General features: G+C 37.1%; 1 protein-coding gene across 2 annotated transcripts; it reads right to left on the bottom strand.

Annotated features, from left to right (window-relative positions):
* Positions 1-4672: 4672 nt before the first annotated feature.
* LOC140976323 (alpha-mannosidase-like) lies at positions 4673-22230 on the bottom strand. Of its 2 annotated transcripts, XM_073440401.1 has the most exons (29): positions 21934-22228; positions 21749-21832; positions 21162-21250; positions 20904-21078; positions 20698-20817; positions 20526-20609; positions 20364-20435; positions 20155-20268; positions 19600-19700; positions 19409-19502; positions 18901-19065; positions 18705-18794; positions 18107-18172; positions 17963-18019; positions 16735-16954; positions 16401-16537; positions 10188-10253; positions 10028-10087; positions 9814-9885; positions 9651-9698; positions 9399-9518; positions 7614-7679; positions 7274-7386; positions 7101-7185; positions 5874-5984; positions 5705-5800; positions 5584-5631; positions 5293-5361; positions 4673-5144 (listed from the first exon to the last, which is right to left on the bottom strand). In XM_073440401.1, exons 1-29 carry the CDS (start codon positions 22192-22194, stop codon positions 4905-4907), a joined length of 3123 nt encoding a protein of 1040 aa, XP_073296502.1. In that variant the 5' UTR covers positions 22195-22228; the 3' UTR covers positions 4673-4904. The 2 variants fall into 2 exon arrangements, with proteins under 2 accessions (XP_073296502.1, XP_073296503.1); XM_073440402.1 differs by lacking the exons at positions 4673-5144; positions 5293-5361; positions 5584-5631; positions 5705-5800; positions 5874-5984 and adding an exon at positions 6016-6605 and having other exon boundaries at positions 21934-22230.
* Positions 22231-22430: the final 200 nt, after the last annotated feature.

The raw sequence follows: 22430 nt of genomic DNA, 5'->3' as shown, positions 1-22430 counted from the left end.
GAATTTTAATTCATTTCCGTCCAAAAGATATTTCAACCTGTCTTTTTAGTTTTTTAGATGTTTTCAAATCCCGCCCCGATTGATGTCGAGAGAGATCAGACGTATAATCTCTGTCAAATAGAATTCTCATCCCGATCGGTTTATCCTACCGAAACTAACAAAAAAATTAGCTATTTTATTTAAAAGAAACTAACACAGAAAATTCTATTTTTCTTCATCATACAAAAAAAAAAAAAAACAAAACCAAAAAAAAAACAAAACAGAAAGCGCCGAGGTCAAATATGGTGAAGTTACCTGTGGGTGACAAGTCAAGTCGTAACGCGTTAATTAGCGACGAATGATGTGTCCCACATCGGTTAGCAAGAGTTGTCTTGGGTAAAATATATATGAATACACAATCATCTCCTCATGAGCTAGCTTTTGAGGTGGAGTTAGGTGGATTCATATCATATGGTATCAGAGCCATACTCTTGACTGGTCGTGTGGGTGCATGTTCCTGGAAGTGCCCTGGAGTGCGGGTTAAAGAAGGAGTTGGCACGAGGACGTACAGTCTAAAGGGGTCGGGAATGATGTTAGTGCATGTTCCTGGAAGTGCCCTGGAGTGCGGGTTAACGAAGGAGTTGGCACGAGGACGTGCTGTCTAAAGGGGTCGGGAATGATGTGTCCTACATCGGTTATCAAGAGTTGTCTTGGGTAAAATATATATGAATACACAATCCTCCCCTCATGAGCTAGCTCTTGAGGTGGAGTTAGGTGGATTCATATCATAAGTGGGTCATGTGTGTGCATCAATTGTTTCAACTCACCTTTTTGGGCCATATATGATTTCTTTTTGGCCTCTTTCCTCTCGTTTTCTTTCCTCTCATTTTTCTTTTGTATGGTCGTCTCACTCTTTTGATCACTCTTTTTTTCAGCCATTTCATTTTTATTCTCCAAGGTCATCTCACTTTTTTTAGTTCACTCTTTTTTTCGGCCTCATCTCTCTTCTTTTTTTTTCAAATGGTCCTCCAACACTTGCTTTAAGGACAAAGGAAGTAATACAATGGATTCCTTCTTCAATACAAATGAATACCTATTCTTGTACCCATCATGTGTCACTCGCCTATCATATTGCCACGGTCTACCAAACAAGATATGACAAGCATGCATCGGTACCACATCACACAAGACCTCATCCACATATTTCCCAATAGAAAAAGGCACTAGCACTTGTTTGTTAACCTTCACTTCCGCACAATCACTCAACCATTGAAGCCTATATGGTTGAGGGTGCTTTAATGTAGGTAACCCCAATTTCTCCACCATTTCAACACTAGCCATATTAGTACAACTCCCCCCATCTATGATTAGATCGCAAACTTTTTGGTTTACAAAACACCTAGTATGGAACAAGTTCTCCCTTTGGTTAGTCTCCTCCTCCTTGACTTGGGCACTCATGATACGCCTAGTCACTAGTGCTTCACCTACAACCGCCTCATATCCCTCATCAGGATCCTCTAACGCAGGCATCTCATCTTCATCACCCTCACTATGAGACTCATACTCACCATAGTCATTTAGAATCATTACCCTTTTATTAGGACATTCACTAGCAATATGAGAGCATAGTCTAGAAATTCGACCACTGCCAATCTAACCTTCTTTTGTTCGGAGTAGTGGTGACATTCAAACACGAACTCTACCCTCTTTTTCCATTCTAAGTACGCCTCCGGGTCAGATTTCCCATGGAATGAAGGAATCTTCATCTTAATACTACCCATATTACCATCCTCCCTATTCCCGTCATTGTATCTATCCCGTGTGGCTTCTCTCTTTCCTCTACCAAATCCTCTACCTCTTCCATTCCTACCCCAATTCTCACTTTGACTCTCCTCTTCTCCTCCTAAGTCATACTCTTCATCCTCTTCTCCTCTACCCAAATCCTTAGGCTTAGATTTAGCTCCACTACTACTAACTTCAAGCCTACTCATCCTCTCGTGTAACGGCTCCAACTCCACCCTCATCATCCTAGAGAAATGCCCAAACAATGCCTCCATTTGGACCTTAGATAACCCCGGGTTCGAACTATCTCCTACCTCCTTCTCCATTTAATTTCAGTTTGTACCTGCAAGAAAACGTTAGTAGAAAACAATATGTTCCTCACTCAAATGCTCACGGTCACTCCAAAGAAAAGTCGCTCGTCACTCCTCTCTAGTTTTTTTTTTTTTTGCTCACAACAAATACTCACCGTTCACTCCAAAGAAAATTCACTCGCACTCAAGTATTTTCACTCAAATTTGATAGTATTCTCGAAGGTGTGCTCAAGCTTTGTATTTGTATATCAAACAATCAAGTTCAACTTGTGAACAAATGTGATCGACTCACTTAGACTGCGTAGACAAGCAATTTGAAGGTAAATGTTTTTTTTTTGACTGTGTGAGGCACTTGTATATGACTCACAAAAAGGAATGGAACAAAATACCAAAAAGAAATAATGGTGAATTTTCGAATTTTTTGGTATTTTTTTATTACTCTTAAGAATTTCGAAAATTCAAAGAAAAATAAATAAGACACAAAATTTCGTGTATCACCGATTCACGAACGACGAAGAATGATAGAACAAAACAGATCTGAAAACGGAACTAAAGGATAATTAGATCTGATAATAGAATGAAGGATAAACTTACTTGAATTCAATTAACCAAAAGCTCTGATACCAAATGATATGAATCCTCATACGATGAAAAGCAAACGCGATTAAATATGAATCACGTCCTCAATTATATAACGAACAAGGATCGTTGTTACGATGTCCCGATCTTTTAATTCAAGCAATTACGTTATATTCACCCCTAAACGACGCGGTTTAGTAATAAACAATCACAAAAGAANGATAACAATATTTAGTATCCCAAAAAAATAAAACTCTAAAAAAAAAATAAAATCTCGCAAAACCGCAAAGTACACGGACCCCGTGTAGACGTCCGGGGCTAGGTCCGTGTAGGCCCGGTGAGGTACACGGACCCCGTGTACAAGTCCGTGCTCGGGTCCGTGCACACTCGGGATTTCTTCATTCTCGGCTGTAATGGACACGGACCCCGTGTACAGGTCCGTGCTCGGGTCCGTGTAGGCTCTGGACTGCTTGAATAACGTTGTTTTGGTTCCCGAACTCACTCCCATGCATCACGAACCCTTCGGCACTTTGCTCCTCGCACGTAAGCCCTCCTTGATTGCTCATGACTCCCTGAAGTGCCTCCTTAAACTTCTTCAGTCGTTCTCTCGTGATCGGTCCCTCCGGTAACTCCAAAGGATCCCATGCTTTCCTTGGCGCTCGAACTTATCAAAGTTTTAACTTTGTGGCGTTTGTCGATCATTCTTGCGCGGATTGTCAAGGGCTTGTTCTTTGAAGGTTCGTTATAATTTCGGTGGTCTATTTTCCGTGATTATTTGTTGCTAAACTTTTCATAGTTTAGAGGTGAAAAATCACACACACGCTTGATTCAAAAGAGCGGGACAACACATCGATCCTTGATCGTTATTGAATAGAGGGCGCGATTCGATTTTAATCGTGTTTGCTATTTATTCGTACGAGGATTCGTATCAACAGATTTTGCCTATTTTTGAAACCATCCTGAATTCGAATAAAGGAAACACATTTTTAAAATGAGTTTTAAGTTTGTTCCGAATATACATGAGAGTTATCGAAAGGTAATGAGGTGATTTGGAAGGGAAAATGTAAACATGTTACTATGTTATTCCAGTAATGCTTTGAATCTTCATTCTTAATGGCAGGTAGCAAAAATTGTTGATGTTAATCACCAACATTTATAGAGACAGCAGGGAGGTGTGAGATGGAAAATCCCCCCATAAAATGGGTATTAGAGAAGCTTTTAGTTGGCTAAAGAACTTAAGTTTGTCGAATATTATCATCGAATCTAGCTCTTTTCATGTCATTGAAACAATGAATTCTTCAGAACCAAAATTTTCAAGTTTGGGTTTAATTGTTGAAGATTGTAAACTTCTTGTATTGAATGTCCATTTCACTAGTTTTGTTTTAGTGAATCAGGCTTCTCAAGATATTGCTAGGGAGGTTGTTTCTATGCCTAATCTGGTAAGATGAGTTTCGTCTATTCTTGTTTTTATTTTTGATGTATTTATTCAAGATTTAGTATAATATAAAATTTTCGAATATTAAAAGAAATTGATTCAATTTTTATTAAACTTAGTCGAATATAAAATTATTAAAAAGTTATTTTATCTGTAACCGAATTAACCAAAAATCCAAGCATTCAAAGGTTAAGTAGAAGAGAAAATTTAATCCTCGCGTGCATCATATTTTGATACCAACAATTAATGAATGCATAGGGTAAATAGAATTTTGATTAATCGAACACAATCGCCCTCATCTTAAAAGATTAAAGAAAAAAAAACATGTCGATTATTTCAGTAAGGGAAAAGGAAAAATTGAACACAATGTTGATCAAACATGAACCTCACATATTTTCATCATGATATATAATTGTTAGATCTCCAATTATAGCAATAGCCTACTGTAGTATCTCACTGATAGGGAATGTACTACTAAAGAAGTTTAAATTTGGCAAGTTTTACATGTTATCGGGTCATTTAATATCCTTTTTGAAAACTATTCTCATATATTACAAAAATACACTATATTTGTGTAACATGAAACTATACACAAAGTGAACCACAGAATTTCAGGGAAAAATATTTCTGAAACATTGCTGACAAGCCAATTACACTACAACGCAAACATCCCCTATCATTATTTTTCAACTGCGTCAAATTCAACTATTTTATGACACGATCAACGAATCAAAGACAATCTACATTTATTCCCGGTTCAAAGAAGAGATCTTCATTCTATCATTTATTCGTTAATCGAGAACTCAAGAAAGGAGCAATTAAGCACTACTCTTGATATCAGAGGGTGGAGATTCTTGGCTTTTTTCAAATGTTAGGAGGAAAGTCCGGATCTCCATGGGACCGAGCTCGACCGTAAGACTTGACATGTCCACAGGACCACCTCTAATCGGAGCTGCTGCTGCCTCGGCTCCAACATCATCTTTAACTTCCCACGTCATTCTTTTCATCTCAGACTTGTCTTGATTCGCTGATAAGCTTGTTTCCTTGAGCGTCTTTATCTGAAATACAATTCCAAGTCAATAACAGAAGCATACAAAGATCCACATGATGCTTTTCATGGGTTTATTTAATATTCACTAAATACTGGTGTCATTTTCTGTAGTTGTTTGCATATAAATACTTCGGTGCAGTACACAACACACAAACCTTTTCTCCAGCAAACATCCTCTTCAGTTGAACTTTGGCAAGTGTTGAGTAATCAGGATCTTCACCAGCCTGGGACAATATATCCATGAATTATATGTGGCAAAGAAATTTTTTGAAGGACTTCACAATCATGTCAGAGGATATGTTTTTCTTCCATATGGCGTTCATTCCCATTCAAGGAAGTGTACAAAACTTTTAGTTGCAAATGTGCATTGACTCATGCTAATGACATCAAATACAGATAAAATGATGAATGAGTAAACACAACTGCAAATAAATTATATGTGTCACCTCATACAGATGGGCCAAACGAAGGAGCACACTTCCATCGACCAAATCCTGGAAAGCAAAATAGCCAAAGGATAAGTGGAAAGAAATCGTGCATAGAACAGATGCCAATATAACCAATCACCTGAAGAGTTATTAATGCAACATTAAGAGGTAAACTATAGTTTGCATCCATAGTAGTTGCCGTTGTCAAATAAGAAGACTTCCAGTATTCAGAGTTCTGCAGAAATTAAGTTTGGATAATTAGATTGCAGGACTAATATCTCATATCCATGTTAAAAGACCATATATACCTCATGAGAAAAGGCTAAAAGAAGAGGTGAATAGACTTCTTGACCAGTTGTTCGCCTCCAACGAGCTCCAGCACCAAGTTCATTAATGCCGATATAATAATTTCCTCGAACCTAAAAGAGATACAACAAATCAGCTTTCTTAATAAAAAACACATTAATCCCTTTGCTCTCCTACCGCTTTGGGATATCAAACACTGTGATACCAAAATTTGCATCTAAATTGATGCAGTTTTCTGTTGTCAACATTTTAACCCTTATTTCCGCTCTTATTTTGGGATCATAATGCTTCTTTATTTTATTTCTTGGGTTTGGTAACTGAGAATGAGTCATACATGGCACTTAGGGCCATGAGGCTGTCCTTCAATGTTGAGCTAGAGAAACTGAAGCTAATTCTACGCCCCTTGTGCAAGAGAAAGGCGTGCATACATTAACTAGCCCAAATAATCTAAAAAGCAGATAAATGAAATAAAATTCGAACAATATAACATCACATGGATTCTTATATTGATGCAGTTTCCTGTTGTCAATATTTTAACCTCATCTCCACTCTTATTTTGGGGTCATAATGCTTCCTTACTTTAGCTCTTGAGTTTGGTAACTGACAGTGAGTCGTACATCACAGTCAGGGCCATGAGGCCGTAAAGCTTCAGTGTTGTGAGCTAGAGAATTGAAGCTAATTCTATGTTCCATGCGCAAGAGAAGGGTGTGGACTTATTAAACAGCCCAAGTAACCTAAAAAGCAGAGAAAAAATATTAAATTCCAATAATATAAAACCATATTAGGTTCTTAAAAATGCTGGACACTGATACCGTCAGATTTCAATTCAAGGTTTCCCTTGCATACTATAAAGAGATGCTTGAATTCTGACTTTTAATTTCACAGATAGTCTGAGATGTCTTTTCTCATAATCAATAGACCAGGGAGGATACCTTTTGTTTTCCTCTAATACCCATTTATATTTTCCCTAGCAAACAAATGCAAATTCAAAATAGTCTGAAAACCACACACACTAGCATCAATGTGTTGGGTAGCTCATGGGGAAGAGTGGTTAAAATGGTTATTTGATATGCACCATAATCCTATGAGAGAAATAACGAGAGCTTAATGGTCAAAGAACCTTAAATGCAAAGCTAGGAGCCTCGAGCTTTATCACTTGGGACAACAGTTTACGCATAAGATAATAAAAACATGTAATCACTCAAAACATATACTTCATCTTATCATACCGTGAGTCCTTCACATGCATTGTTGGCACATACGGTTTCATTAAGGGGTTCGCCAACTCCTTTAGAATCATCCTTTAAGATACGCCTGGATGATGATAGCACTGAAACATGTTAGACTTATTCTACTAATAAGAGAAACATACTATAGAAAAAATTTGTAATCATTTGTAGACCTGTGAAGCATCAATTCGATTTCTCCATCATTAATGCTGGATCCTCCAGTGGCCCGATCAACCAAAACAGAGAACTCGGATTGCTTATCCTCCATGAAAATACCAAGGTTGATCTGAAAACACATTGCCATTTTTTTAACCATGAACATAACCATTTAGCTGTTCCATTTTAGGGGGAAATAAATAAAAGTCACAACTGATGGAGGGGATCAAAATTTTCTTATAAAACAAGAACCAGCTACAGGGCATATACCGGTGATAGTGAATGCATGTGAATAGGGTGTTTGCAATCTTATATTTAGAATTATGAAATTAACAAGATAGGGAAGGGGAAAGTTACTGGATAGTAGTTCCCTGCAACAGGTTGAGTAACAATGAGAGGCCAGTCAGCCCTGTAATCTCTAACCTGAAAAATTGCAAGATGAAGAAGTCAAATTCAGGTCGGAGTATTAACGTAATGGAATTTACCAACAAGACAAGTAACAAGGTTCCTTTCAGAGAATATACATTAGACTCTACTATCAATTTACTATAAGACCAGCAAAATCTGCAACGCAACCATTATGCGTAAACAATCTGGTTTTTCCAAGGTGAAGGAGAGCTTGCGGCCGCTGGAGCGAATTACTGATTAAAAGTCATCAATTGCATATAAACAGTCAAGGTAGGATACTTTAAACCTCTAAACCAACAAATGCATCATGCGGTGAAAATCAAATTCTGCCAAATCAACTGCACAAACGCTTAAACAGATGAACTCATACGTCTTTTATCTATTTCTTGCAACTCGGGTTTCCTTGCCCAAACAGTGTTAGACAAGTTGGATTCTCACAATCTACCTCCAGCAACTAATCAGACTTAAGGTGAATCCAGGTAAACTAAAATCACACACTATGTGAGATTCTAGATGTTATTATTAAGAGACTGTGACACAGTTCCCTTTTTTTTGGCACAAAAGGGGTTAGACCACGCCACATGACTGGGATTATAAAGGTAGCTGTACAAGGTAAGATGCAGCTCACACATCATCATGAAGTGCTGCGGTTGAGTTCAAATTGCCATCAGAGTATTGCCCCGAGGGTGTATCCAAATTCACATTTATTCTTACATTGGGGTCTATGATTCTTTTCATGGTCCCCACATGCGATAATAAATATGGGTCATTTGATGCAAACTTAATACAATACCCTAAAGGTAGCATCTCATTAACCAAGTGCTGCTGTTCTTTATCCCACAAAGAGAAAATGGCAAATACAAATGCAATCGATAAATTGTACCCTTCAAGATTTTTTCTTGCACTACACGTAAGAACGTTCATATTACCTCAGTTAACCCCAAACTTTTGTCACAACTGATAGAAGGTCAATCACACAGAGTAAACTCTCACAATCCGAAGATAATGTTTTGGCACAAATCAACGCTTGTAAGGAAGTTTAGTGTGGTTATACATGCTTTCCATATCCTCCCACCCCAATACATCCATACACTCACTCTTGTAACTCTAAGGTAAAGAACATGTCTTCTCTGTACATGCACTTATTTTGAGTTATTGACAAACATATCTCCCAATCATACTCTATTGGTTTTTTGTCTACAAAATGAACCAGAGTTTGTTATCACATCATGAGCTAAAACTCAATTCTTATCCAATTATCTCACTTTAAAAGTCTAGTATTTTGGAATTGGACATACTGTAAACTACTGTGCTGTACTTTTTAATAAAAAAGTTTTAGGAAAATTAAGACACTCAGAATTTTTTACAATTTAAAATCAGCATTTATATTATGCTGGTGCTTGTGAAATATTAAATTTAAACTTAAAGTAATAACTACCATTTGATTTCAAAATAACTTTCAGTGGCAAGCCGTGGACTAAATTGCTATAACGCTGTACACTAGAAAAAAGATATAAAGACGAGAGCACAAAACTCAATCGCTTTAACTACTCACTTCCATCCAAACACCTACATCAGTTGTTCTTGAGTAATTGGAAAACAAAATCTGATAACAGAATGCAAAGTACATCAGCTCACAAATCTAGTTTCTTTTTTTTTTTTTTTGAGTTGACAAATCTAGGTTCTGACACATAGTCAAAGTACATGTGAGGAGAATAATAAGACAAAACATACCCGTTTTAGAAAGTCCCTTCCGTTGGAATCAGTGTAGAACACTTTGTCAGTGACCATATTAGTCATCATTCTTGTAATAACCTCTTTTCCAACACTATCGTCTATAGGAATTGGACCAATCTTCAAATAAAATTAACACATCCGAACAAGTCACAAATAAAGGATGACAAGATTAGCAAGTCATACGTTCCTTGAGGTGTAGAAAAGCAATACAATCACATGGAAAACGGAAAGGATCCAAGAATCACTCACCGTGTATTCAACTTCAGCATGATCTTTATCTTTATAAACTCTAATAACCTGAAAAAGAAACAATATAGTTCGGCATTCTAGGTGAGCCAACTGGATGAAGATGCATGGAACTTTGAAACAATAAGAGCTTTCACCACTAATAAACTAAATTTAAATACTTAACCTGGTAGATCCAGGAAGCAAATTGCTGGTGTACTTCATCAACTAGTGGTCCCCGTACAATCTTCAGAGGAACCTGTAAGCATCAAATTTATAACCTTTTTGAGGAGGAAGTTAAATATCAATTATAGTTTCAAGCGCGAAATAACTCTCAGTTCGAGAGGCATTTCACCTCTAACATGAAGAACACATATTCTTGTCCAAGGGAAAATACTTACTGATCCAGATACCACCGAAGTAGGCATTCCATTAGGTCGGAAAATATAAGCACCAGAACTCTGCAAAGTGTGATATGCATCAACTTATTGCAGTTACTTCTTTTACTCAAATGATAGACTGTCCGAACAATCCTAAATAACTAATTTCAAACGTATGTACCTGGGCATCTGCATCTCCCTTGCTAGAAGAATACCAAAGATAGCTTTGTTGTATTGGTACATCAATCTGGTATAACAGCATTAATCGGAAACTGATGAAGACATTTGATTAAGGAGTCTCCTAGACTGAGTACATCGAAGATAGAAAGTACAGCAGCAAAGCTTCAAGAAACAAAGTTGATGAATGGCTATTCGTTCACAGTTGGACGCATTAAATTTTTTCATTTGGATGTTCTGAGAAAAGCTGAAACATTTTGAAAGTTGTGGCTAAAAATGCATAACAAGGCAATAGATGGTTAACATGGCTCCAGCATTTTGACCAATATATAGATATCACACTTTCTGTCAGCAATCAAGAAAGTTGGCCGGAAACAAATAAAGAATTCTATAAAGCATCATCAAGATTCCTCCATAACATTGCCCAGAGTATTGGCTTGAAGAATTTTCCTGGAATGCAGATGAATTCATATGAATTACGGGAGTTCAGTTCACATTTTCCTCTGATAACGGAAGGGAAAATTTGTTAATTGAGCTTCACTCAGTGTGTGTGTGTGTGTGTCTATATATATATATATATATTATTTTATTTTTAAAATGACCTCTTTATGTTTATGACTTAAGTGAGGTCATAAATTTTAAATTTTTTTTTGTAATCTAAACCCATAAGCAAATCCAGATTACCTATGACCGTCCATGAATCCTTTTCTGTCCTCAATTGCTATTTGTGGAAAAATTATGAGTTAGGATGGACAAAATGTTTCACTTACTGTAATAAAGAACACATAATTTAGCAAGGTGAATGATTTCCAGATGACTTTTTTTTTTTGAATTTGTCCAATGAATCACACAGATGAAGTGTATTTCGATTAATGCTATGTTAGATTCTCCAAGAAGCACAAGATCTTGTACCTAAGTTTCAACCGCCTTTTGTAGACATAGTGTAGAATAATATGAAAAAGATTGTGTAAATATCTTATCAATTAGTTGTGATTTGATAGGATTGTCAAATATTGTAAACATGGTAGGAAAATATTCTGATTTTGGTAGGATAATATTTAGTCTTATGATTTTGTGGCATTCGATTAGCTCATTGCACTCTATATAAGATGTAATTGTATCTATGAAATAATACACAACATTTATCTCCAAAAGTCTTGTTTATTTCTGCATGGCATCACGAGCCTAGGGTTTGAAAGTCATTTCGCCATCTAACAGCTTGTTTGCCTCCTCATCTTTGAACAATGTCATCGGACTCATCAAATTTTCGTCCTCCTCCGATGCGTCCACTATCGAGAAATCACCGGCTACCTTTGCTCCTCTTTTCGGAGCGATATGTCATCTCTCCAAATCGCTGCCCACAAACTCAATGGCCATAATTATTTATGGTGGGCATAATATGTCAAGATTGTGATATGTGACAGTGGAAAAATAGGTTATCTCACCAGGAGAACTTGCATCACCAAATAAGTCGTACCCGTCATACCAAACTTGGGCTGCTGAGAATTCAATTGTCCTCGCATGGCTTATCAATTCCATGGAGAACAACATTAACCGTCTCTACCTGTGGTTTCAAACATCAAAAGAAGTCTGCAATGTTGCTCGTTGGATGTATTCCGACCTTGGAAATGCCTCACAGATTTTCGAGCTTCGATCAAAACTAAGGACATGCAGCAAGGTTCTAATTCCGTGACACAATACTGTACGGACCTTCAAAACCTGTGGCAAGAGTTGGATCTTTTTCTCGACAACTCTCAAACATGTGCTGAATGCAGTGTCAAAATTCGTCAAAATCTTGAGAAAAAACGTGCCTTTGATTACTTGGCAGGACTAAATCGGGAACTCGATGATGTTCGGGGATGTGTGGTTGCGCGAAACCCATTTCTATCTCCTAAGGAAGCGTTTGCAGAAGTTCGACAAGAAGAAATGCATCGCAAAGTCATGCTTGCTTTACTAGCCACACCTGCTGCATCTGAGGCTTCTGCCTTGATCTCCAATCAACCCAATAGCCAGGGGCCGCGTCAGCCCAAACGCCCTTGGTGCGAACATTGTCAGCGTTCCAGACATACCAAAGACAAGCATTGGGAAATCCACGACAAACCGCAGACTGGCAGCCACGAAAAGATCCAATGGTCGTGGTTTCCAAGACCAAACAGCCCAAGAACAGCCTGTTTCCTCATACATCAATGCACCTTTCACAAAGGAACAAATAGAACAAACTGAAAAATATTGTCGTCTTATGAGCAGTCCTCACTCAACCCATCTCCAAGTCCACCAGTTGGGTCATGCTCGGTAACCCAATCTGGTAAAACCCACTTTGTCCCCTTTCTTGACTTGGTTAAGGGTAGTATTGAGTTCCTCTCGCCTTAAGGCGAGAGGCGCCACCAGGCGATCCCTCTACCCAAGCGCAGCGGTTTACTAAGGCACGCTTAAGTGCGCCTGAGTGAGGTTTTTTTGGTCCATTCTTTTAAAATCTTTAAAATAAAAAAGAAAAATAGAAAAGAAAAGCCTACCAAACCCTAAAAAAATAAGCACGCCTAAGAAAAGTCATATATTTTGCATAACTTAATTATTTCAATAATATTGTTTTGTAATAAAATAGTGGTAAATAAATATATTATTTTAAAAAATTAATAGTGTGCCTTGCTTCGGTAAGGCACGTGTCTCGCCTTGCATCTTACGCCTCTCGCTCCAGGACCCTTTTGCGCCTTAGTGTGTCTTACGTCTTTAACAACTATGCCAAAATTCTTGTGTTGCGGAATCTTGGATTGTCGATTTTGGTGCCTCTGATCACATGACATGAGACTCTAATCTTTTTTGCACTTATGTTTCATGTCCTAAACATATCGCAGTTAAAATAGCTGATGGTTCCATAACTTGTGTTGCAGGCATGGGTAACATTCAATTGTCTAGTGATATTAACCTTAAATCCGTCTTTCATGTTCTCTCATTAACTTTTAATCTACTTTTTGTAAGCTGACTGAGGATAATAATAGTGCCGCTAGATTCTGACCCTTCTCTTACCTTTTTTGGGAACTATTATCTGGGAGGATGATTAGCAGTGCTAGGATTTGCCACGGTCTTTACTATTTTTGTGAAGAATGCTTTGTCCATTAGTAGGAAGTTTTTGTCAAGTGTCAATTCTGCGTCTATTTCGAATATTTCAAAAATCATGTTATGGCATCAAAGGCTAGGACATCACAGTTTTTCATATTTACAACGTTTATTCCCTTCATTATTCAAGGATAATAAAGATATCGATTTGCTTTTATGTGATATTTGTCAAATTGCTAAGCATACATGCATTACTTACTCTCCGAAAACTTATACACCTTTGTCACAATTCTTAATTCACAGTGACATCTGGGGACCATCACGGGTTACTACACATCTAGGGAAAAGTTGTTTTATAACATTTATTGGTAATCACACACGAGCCACTGGGTCTACCTCAAAAAAAACAAATCCGACACCTCCACAACCTTTAAAATCTTTCATCAAATGATTCAGACCCAATTTAATACCCGCAAGCAACCTACGAACCAATAATGGTACAAAATACTTCAATACCACCCTCGTTTACTATCTGAAAGCCCATGGTATTATCCCGAGAGTTCTTGTGTAGATACTCCCCCACAAAACGGGTTATCAAAACACAAGAATCACCATCTTCTAGAAATTGCTCGTGCCCTTATGTTCACAATGAATGTTCCCAAATACCTATAGGGGAATGTTTGCCTATCTCATTGATCGCCTAGCCGTCCACTTAACTTCCAGACTTCATTGTCTCTCCTCCCTAAACAATTACCCCGTGTCCATCTCTCCACTCACCTACATTTGGGTGCCTAGCATTTGTGCATGTCAAATAATCACAATCACAGTAAACTTGATACTCGAGCCATTAGAACTATATTTGTGGGTTATTCTCCTTCCCAAAAAGGTTACCGATGTTATTGTCCCAACACTCGAAAGATGTATATCTCGTATGATGTCACTTTCTTCGAAGACATTTTTTTCTCTCAATCTTTGCTTCAGATGGAGACATCTGATGAAGCTGGTTGGGACACTCCTCCTCCCCTTGGTATACCCTTCGACCTTACACTGGCTTCTTGTCCTGACTTATCCCTGACCGACCCTTCCATACAAAAAACCAGCACTCATGTGTCAAAGCAGGAACAGAACCAACACCACAAAAAAGCTATATCTACTCACGACGGGACAAGTCTCAGATAACTAAAGATGCCGTGAATCCTAACCACAGTCAACAACACAAACCGGTAGTAGATCCCCAACCATCAGGTATCATTCATGATCTTAACGTATCTATAACAATTAGAAAAGATGTACGATCTTGCACTCAACACCATAATTCTAATTTTGTCTCTTACTCGGATCTTTTCTCTTCATTTCGTGCCTTTACTTCAAAATTGTCTAGTGTCACTATTCCCAGGTCAATTCAAAAAGCTCTAAATGTTCCCGAATGGAAAGCTACAATGCTAGAAGAAATGTGTGCCCTACAACAAAATAACAAATGGAGCTTGGTAGAATTACCACAACGAACATTGTAGGGTGTAAAATGGGTGTTTACAGTCAAGTATAAAGCTAATGATTCGATCAACAGACATAAAGCACAACTGGCTTCCAAGGGATTCACACAAAGTAATGGTATATATTACACTGAAACATTCACACTTGTTGCACAACTTAACACAGTAAGAATACTTTTGTCTTTAGTAGCCAATCTTGAACAGCCACTACATCAATTGGACATTAAAAATGCTTTTCTTAATATCGAACTAGAAGAAGAAATTTACATGAGTCAACCCCTTAGTTTTGAGGAGAAATTAGGAAGGCAAATTGTATGCAAACTCAACAAGCCTCTTTATGGGCTCAAACAATCACCACGTGCCTGGTTTGATAGATTTTCCAAAGTCATCAAGAAGTTCGGATACAGTCAGGGGAAAGCAGAACATACACTCTTTGTTAAAAACTCGGAGAAAAGGATGATAACAGTTTTTCATAGTGTACGTCGATGATATAATTGTCACAGGAGACGACGGTCAAGAAATGGAGAATGTTAAGCTGATGATGGCAAAGGAGTTCGAAGTTAAAGACCTAGGTACATTGAGATATTTCTTGGGAATGAAAATTGCTAAGAGTAAGAAAGGGATTTCCATTTCTGAAAGTACACATTGGACCTATTGGATGAAACTGGTATGTTAGAATGCAAACCGAGCCAAACACCAGTTGAGTTGGGGAATAAAAGACAAATGTTGAGGGGATACCTGTAGATAAAAGAAGCTATCAGCGACCCATTGGGAAGCTCATCTTCTCTCTCATACACATCTTGATATTGCATTTGCAGTTAACATTGTTAGTTATTACATGCATTCACCTAGTCAGGGTCACCTTGACGCGGTTTACATAATATTGACGTATTTAAAGCAGACTCCTGAAAGAAATCTATTCTTCGCAAAAAGTGATGACCAAGGAGTGAGTGCATTCTCTGATGCAGATTGGGCATGATCTATAACTGATCGAAAGTCGACATTGGGATATTGTACTCAAGTATGGGGTAATCTGGTAACAATGGCGAAGTAAGAAACAACCATTTGTTGCCAAAAGTAGCACATAAGCGGAGTACAAGTCAATGGCCCATGGAGTATGTGAGCTCATCCGGATTCGAAGATTGCTGAAGGGACTTAAGATAGAGTGCACATAATAATTAGTTGTGTAAATATTTTATCAATTAGTTGTGATTTGATAGGATTGTCAAATTTTGTAAGCATGGTCGGATAATAGTCTGATTTTTGTAGGATAATATTTAGTCTTCCGATTTTGTGGAATTAGATTAGCTCATTGTACTCTAAATAAGATGTAATTGTATCTACAAAATAATACACAACAGATATCCCCAAAAGTCTTGTTTATTTCTGCACGGAGTTTGCAAGTAATATGTCATTAAACTAAATATCAACTGATATTAAAGATGTTTCTGCAACATTTCCAACACATGTAGTGGGATGTAGAGATGCATCAATTGAAGCTATATTTTGTCCCTTATCCATTTCACTTCAAATAGTTCTCAGACCATTCATGAGGCAAGCTCTTTAACTGGTGACCAAAGGAGTTCGGGTGCAGGGAACTAACTAAAGCAAGGGCAAATGAATCCCCAAAGTTCTAATAACATAATCCTTTTTAGATTAAGGAATCTTACACCAGTTTTGGAATTGGATATGCTTTTAAGTTGCCCAGATACTGATGAAAAAGACAATTTCAAGTTTCCTCGTCCAATTTCTACAGTTTCGTTCTTTGGAGGAGCCACCAAGGACATGGAATCATTTCTCCTATTTCCTGCATTATTAAAGTCCATATGTAAGCCAAACACACAGAAATAATAAGATGAATGAGTCTCTATCATGTTTTAGTTTTTACAAAGACTATTATCGGTGAAGAGTGAGAAATATCAAGTGTAAAAAACCAATTAAAAAAAATCATAATTGGCGGACACTTCTAAATTGCTGGACGAGAATAATATTTTGAAGCAATACCTTTTTGAGATGCTTTAGAAATGAAATATGTATTCCAACCCAGAGATGGAACAGATGCTGGAAAGACGAGCCAATATTTCGGAGCATCTTTAGCTGAAAGTCCATTATATGCTTTCACGTAGAACTTTCTAACATTACTCGTTATATTATCCACTTCCACAAATTGAGACTCAACAATGCTTCCCATGGAATCTTTGACAACAAGATTATAGTCGTTAACCTGTAGATTATGAGCCTACTGGTTACATTTTATTATTATTCTGTAACCACCACTATAGCAGAAAAAAGGTTAAAAAATAACACTTGTTTAGCAGCGATGAAATAAAGAATTCATTTTTTTGTTGTTGAGCAGAAAAAATTAACCAAACTTTACTGGTGTGGAATGATATTTTCAGCTAGGGTTTGTGGTTTATTACAGATCTAAGAAATAAAAATGGTTTGAATAAGTTAACCAAAATTATACAAGAGTACTGACAGGAGTAGAACCAAATATTGGTAGGATGACAAAAGATTACGTGAAAGGGACCAGAATTTGGTGCACAGAGAGTTTGCTCCCAGGGGGAGGATCAATGCATTCCATAATAAACAGTTGTTTAGAGAGAAACTAATACTCTGGACATTACTGACTCACCTTTAGATAAAGATCACATATTTTGAAGTATTCATTATAGGCCATCCTTTTGGCTGTCGTGGAAGCAACTACGTCGTTGTGCAAAGGCACTCTGATTTAACACCTGTTGATGTCTCTACTGGAGATCGTATGCCTCTAATACTAATTTAAAAGGGAAGAAATTTTGTTTTGTTTGTTTCTCTTTTTTTTTTTGGTGGTGGCTGAGGGCGGGGTTCAGTCTTGATGTAATCCAGATGTTTTGTTGGGATAATGAAGAAAAAACAAAACAATCTAAAATCTTAAAATAATATCAAATTTCCCAATTAAGTTTAACTTAATCAGAATGACATATCTTCAAAAAGAAATTTTTTTTGGACAGTGAATGCAAATTCAATCTAAAGAACTAACCAGATTTAACCTAGTTTGCGGTAAACGAACATCCTATGTAAACTAGTAGTTTATGACCTTGCATAATACAAAACTAGTTTGGAAACTTCGGGCAGGCAGTAAGCTCAATGACACATTTCAAGAAAACAATTCAAAATTCTATATGATAGCTGAAACCTCTGACTATGATCACCTACAAAGAGAGGAAAGGAGAAAAATATAGTTACTCACAGGAATCCTGACGATATCAGTACGTGTCCATCCCAATGAATTGTATGCCACAACAACCTGAAAAGAGAGTTATACCTATGTAGAGCATACTTCTTTGAGCATGTAAACGCTGAAAAAAGACCATGTACAGAAAAAAGTGGTTACCAAGCTCTTTCCTTGGGGAATATCTTCCTCTGTTTGTGGACAGTAACTTATATTGAGTAGCTGACACTGTTCGCCAATTAAGAGTTGTTAAGAGAAAAATAAAATATCATGCAAGAAAATACTCAGTTGCTTCTCCACCGACAAAACAAATAAAATTTTACTCTCGTGCATTTCAAGGAAGTTGCAACAGAAACCACCACTTGTTTAAGCCCAAATTCATTGAAAAACATGAAGCTCTAAATAAGAATTTCAATTGAATTTAGCATTATCTTGACAATGAACATAAGATGTTTGTTTCTAAGCTATATTACGTGACCAGAAAAAATAGTTCAAAGTGAGCCAATATTATCCCCATATTTCCATGCAATCGACGAGTAGACGCATTTAGTAGCGAACCAATTAGCCCAAGGACCCAACATTTGGTTTTTCATGACTTAGTTATTTTTTCCTTCAAGTCACTTCGAATGCATGGTTTATAAAAATTTATTTAAAAACATAGAAAAGTGTTAAGCTTGTGTGCTATGAAAGGGAGAGAATGTTTTTGTCTCCCAGTCGAGACACTGGTAACTCAAACAAGTTCACAAAATTTAAAAGTCACCTGGTTAAGTTTCACTGTAGATTCACCACATTGCCTCCCCAAATTAGAACCAACCAGACATGACAAAGCTGAATTTACCACAGTTTCTGCCTGAAAATATGAAACCATTGGATAATACTCATAGGATTTTAAAGTTTAGGCCCATTTATAAGTACAAGGCAAGATGTTGTCATATGAACATATCATAGAAATGCACCTCTGCGAGTCCAATCGCCAGTCGTTTTGCATAGTCATCTGTAGTGTGCTGTCTAGCTGTACCACTAACAGCGTCGTGGTGCTGTGCGATGCCCAATGCGTCACCTAACTCAGCAGTACTAGTGCTAGATGTTCTTCCCCTCAGAAATTCAAGTTGCCTAGCTGCCTACACATGCAGAAAATATGTCTATTCCACCTCTTTCACAAATATTACTAATGCACTACACCCAAAGATATATCCCATAACATGAGAAGATTATTGCCAGCATGCAGAATATAGCTGGGACAGAAATTGGGGAGTCAGTCTCTTGTCATGGACTCATGGTTGTCGTATTCTGTTCTTATACTTCATGATATATCCACCACAATACATTGCAAAATTGAACAATTAAAATAACAAGTTTCATGACTAAATAAGTGTAAATACATGATCAGGAGCTGTTTCCTGAGCAAAAAAATTAGTCAACGAGGAGTTTTGTTGATTAATGTACAAATATGGCTGAGAATACCAGATAATATCCACTCAGGTAACGAACATATCTTTTCAATGCCGGGCGACTTGTATAAAATCCAGTCCAGTAAGCATTATCACTGCTTGCATATCTATTCCAAATCAACAGTAAGTAACTGTATCTTGGATCAAGTTAAATATAAAAATCAGAATAAAAAAATAGGAACAAGTGGTACTTATAGTGCTCACGGGAAATAATCATCAATTTTCAGCGGCCAAGATTCATTAGCAGCATGTTTTGCATCTGTGTATATTGATGGTGTTGAATATAACGCATTCACCCGGCCATCCTGTTTCAGTAAGCTCTATGACTCATTTAATGAAGTAAGATGAACACAGAATGCAGTCATGAGTCATCAGAAATTTAATTTCCCAGAATTTAAGGCACGAACTCCACAAGTTCTGCACTGATGACTAATTCAGGATTTAAAACAATCATTTCTAGTTTGATTAATTAGTGGAAACCCATAAACCCCAAAATTAAAATAAAAGAAAACAAAGATGCAAGCAAGTTGTAATGGCCACGCAGATCTATTAAGTAATTTTTTTGTCCGGCTCACTTCAAAAAGGAAAAAATATCAGCAAATATTGATTTTGTTTATGTATGTATAGCACACGTACACAGCATACGTATTTGTTTTGACTTTTATCGCCAAGCACAAAAAACGCTGACACACATGATCATCCAACATGCTTATTTAAGTCGCATTATTCTCGCATTTTCTTCTCATTCAAAAAAGATACCTTGTTGACATAATGAATAAGTTTGTCCATTTGCTTGAACCAGGATTCAGCATATTGATATCGGAAGTCTTCTCCCATTGTCCACATAATATGATTAGTTTTTGTTACATTTGCCTGTGAATCAAAGACAAATAAACAACCACCTGCGCAATACTCATACCATGTGCTTTTAGTTCATTTTACAGTTAAGAACTGCTTCTTTTACTCACCTGAGTCATTGCAGCAATAATAAAATCGTTAACTCGTGCTTCAACATTAAAGTCAAAAAGGTAAGGATCGTCCTGCATTTTGCCATTTAAAGAACTATTAAGCAAAATGTTAACCAAGAATAGCTTCAACTTTGGGATTAATATTCTTCTCTGTCAAAGAACCTGGACTGGATTGAAGTCACGGTTTACTTCAAAATCAAACCCATTGGGTGGGCTATAGTGAACAGGAAATGCATTGGCAAAAATCTGCAAGAACACAGACCTTAAAAATGACCAAATGAAGCAGACTAAAAATTTTCTTCCGAGCAACTGTCGGATATTTGCATTTCCTAACCTGAGAAGATGAAACCAATGTCCTAGAACCCTGCCATATGACTTCAAGAGATTTATCTCCCTTGCGTTTCGCTCTATCTTGGTAATCTATCCGTCCAAAATGAATAGAATCAAATCCTAGCTAGATAACAGCAGAAACATAAATTAACACATGAAATATGAACTAATCAAATATAATTTATTTCACCAGAGAAAGTGTGTTTGTACCTCAGCACCCAGTAGGTAAGCTTGCACTGCAGAGTGCCCAAATGGATCAATTTGCCATCCGGCACGAGGGGTCTTATTAAATTGACTTTTTATCAATTGATGACCAAGAGTTGTTTGGTCAATCAAATCTATATAATGAGTAGTTGCTTCATCATGCATACACCAGCCACCATTTCTGCACATAGAAATCAGTTGAATAACCGTATGCGAGATTTCTCCAAGAAAATCACACATATGGGGTTACAAGCATCACCATACACGAATTCCAACCGTCCGGCATCAACAAGCTGTCTTACTTCTGCTTGAATTTCTGGACTTTGCTCTTTCCACCATCTATAGAAAAATGCCTACATGGATGCGCACATCACAGACAAGTGAAAAGGGCACTACTATTATGATAATGAAACACTGACCAATTGCATCAACGCGCCATATCACAATTTCAAGAAAGTGGTATAATAAACAGGATAGACACTTATGCACTCTAAGATAATCCATTACAAATCTAACCAATAGGAGAGGAAATAGTACACAATGTTGTCCATAGTAATTAAAGAAATGCACGCTACATTTCTCTAATGGATCCCTTATTAGAACAAGTTAAGAATTTCAATCAATCTAGTTGGTATCTTTACTTCTCAACAAAGCTTTCGTGTATGTAATGTCTTTATTTGGACAGGGTGCCGACAATAGACACCATAATGAACTTAAGTTCTCACAGATTTAGTTTGATACCAATAAGAGAAACATTACAACAATTTATGTGCATTCATTGACACAGAAACCATGTGTTTACTGACTTCATCAAAAGAAACCGCATAAGGAAAAAGTAAAAGTTTTGCTACCATTTCAACATAGACGAACTTCCTATTCGGATCTCGGCGCAATGAAACCACAACTGAGTCCAGAATATTTTCCACACAAGCACCCTGCGTCGAAAACAGAGAAGACCGATGCTTTCACCAAGATTAAATTAAAAGAAACCTCTCAAGAAACTGCTCATATAACTCCACTCACACTTTACGCCTACCCGAATACTGTTATTTGATCCAACATAGTACTGATCAATTGTCTTAAGCCAGCCCACATCATCGTGCGAGTGAGCAACCAGATGAACATTCAACTTCCCATCCACAATCCCACTCCCAGTATCATACTTAATGTACCCTTCAACACCAACAATTCCACACGAACAAAACACAGATGCAACGCACACAGCTGAGACAACTAGCGCAAATTTTTCCATTCCCGGTCCCAGAAAAGATTTCCCTTGAAGGTTTTGACCGCACATGTAGCAGTTTATCCACCAGAAAGTAATGCAAAGGTCATTATTGAAGCTTTGAATTAAAGTAAGTCGACGACACCGCACACCTTGTGTGTGTGTTATAACATATTATATACTAACCCAACAATTAAATTTAAATGCAAATATTTATATTCTCAGAAAATATTTATATATAAATATGATATTAAACTAATTTTTAAATTTAATATTTGAGGTTGTATTTTATCGTATTGTATTTTGAT

This window comes from Primulina huaijiensis, chromosome 5 (genome assembly GCF_012295235.1).
Source record: "Primulina huaijiensis isolate GDHJ02 chromosome 5, ASM1229523v2, whole genome shotgun sequence".
NCBI classification, from domain to species: Eukaryota; Viridiplantae; Streptophyta; class Magnoliopsida; order Lamiales; family Gesneriaceae; genus Primulina; species Primulina huaijiensis.
The sequence above is the reverse complement of the archived record's forward strand: the minus strand, read 5'-3'. Positions and strand labels throughout refer to the sequence as shown.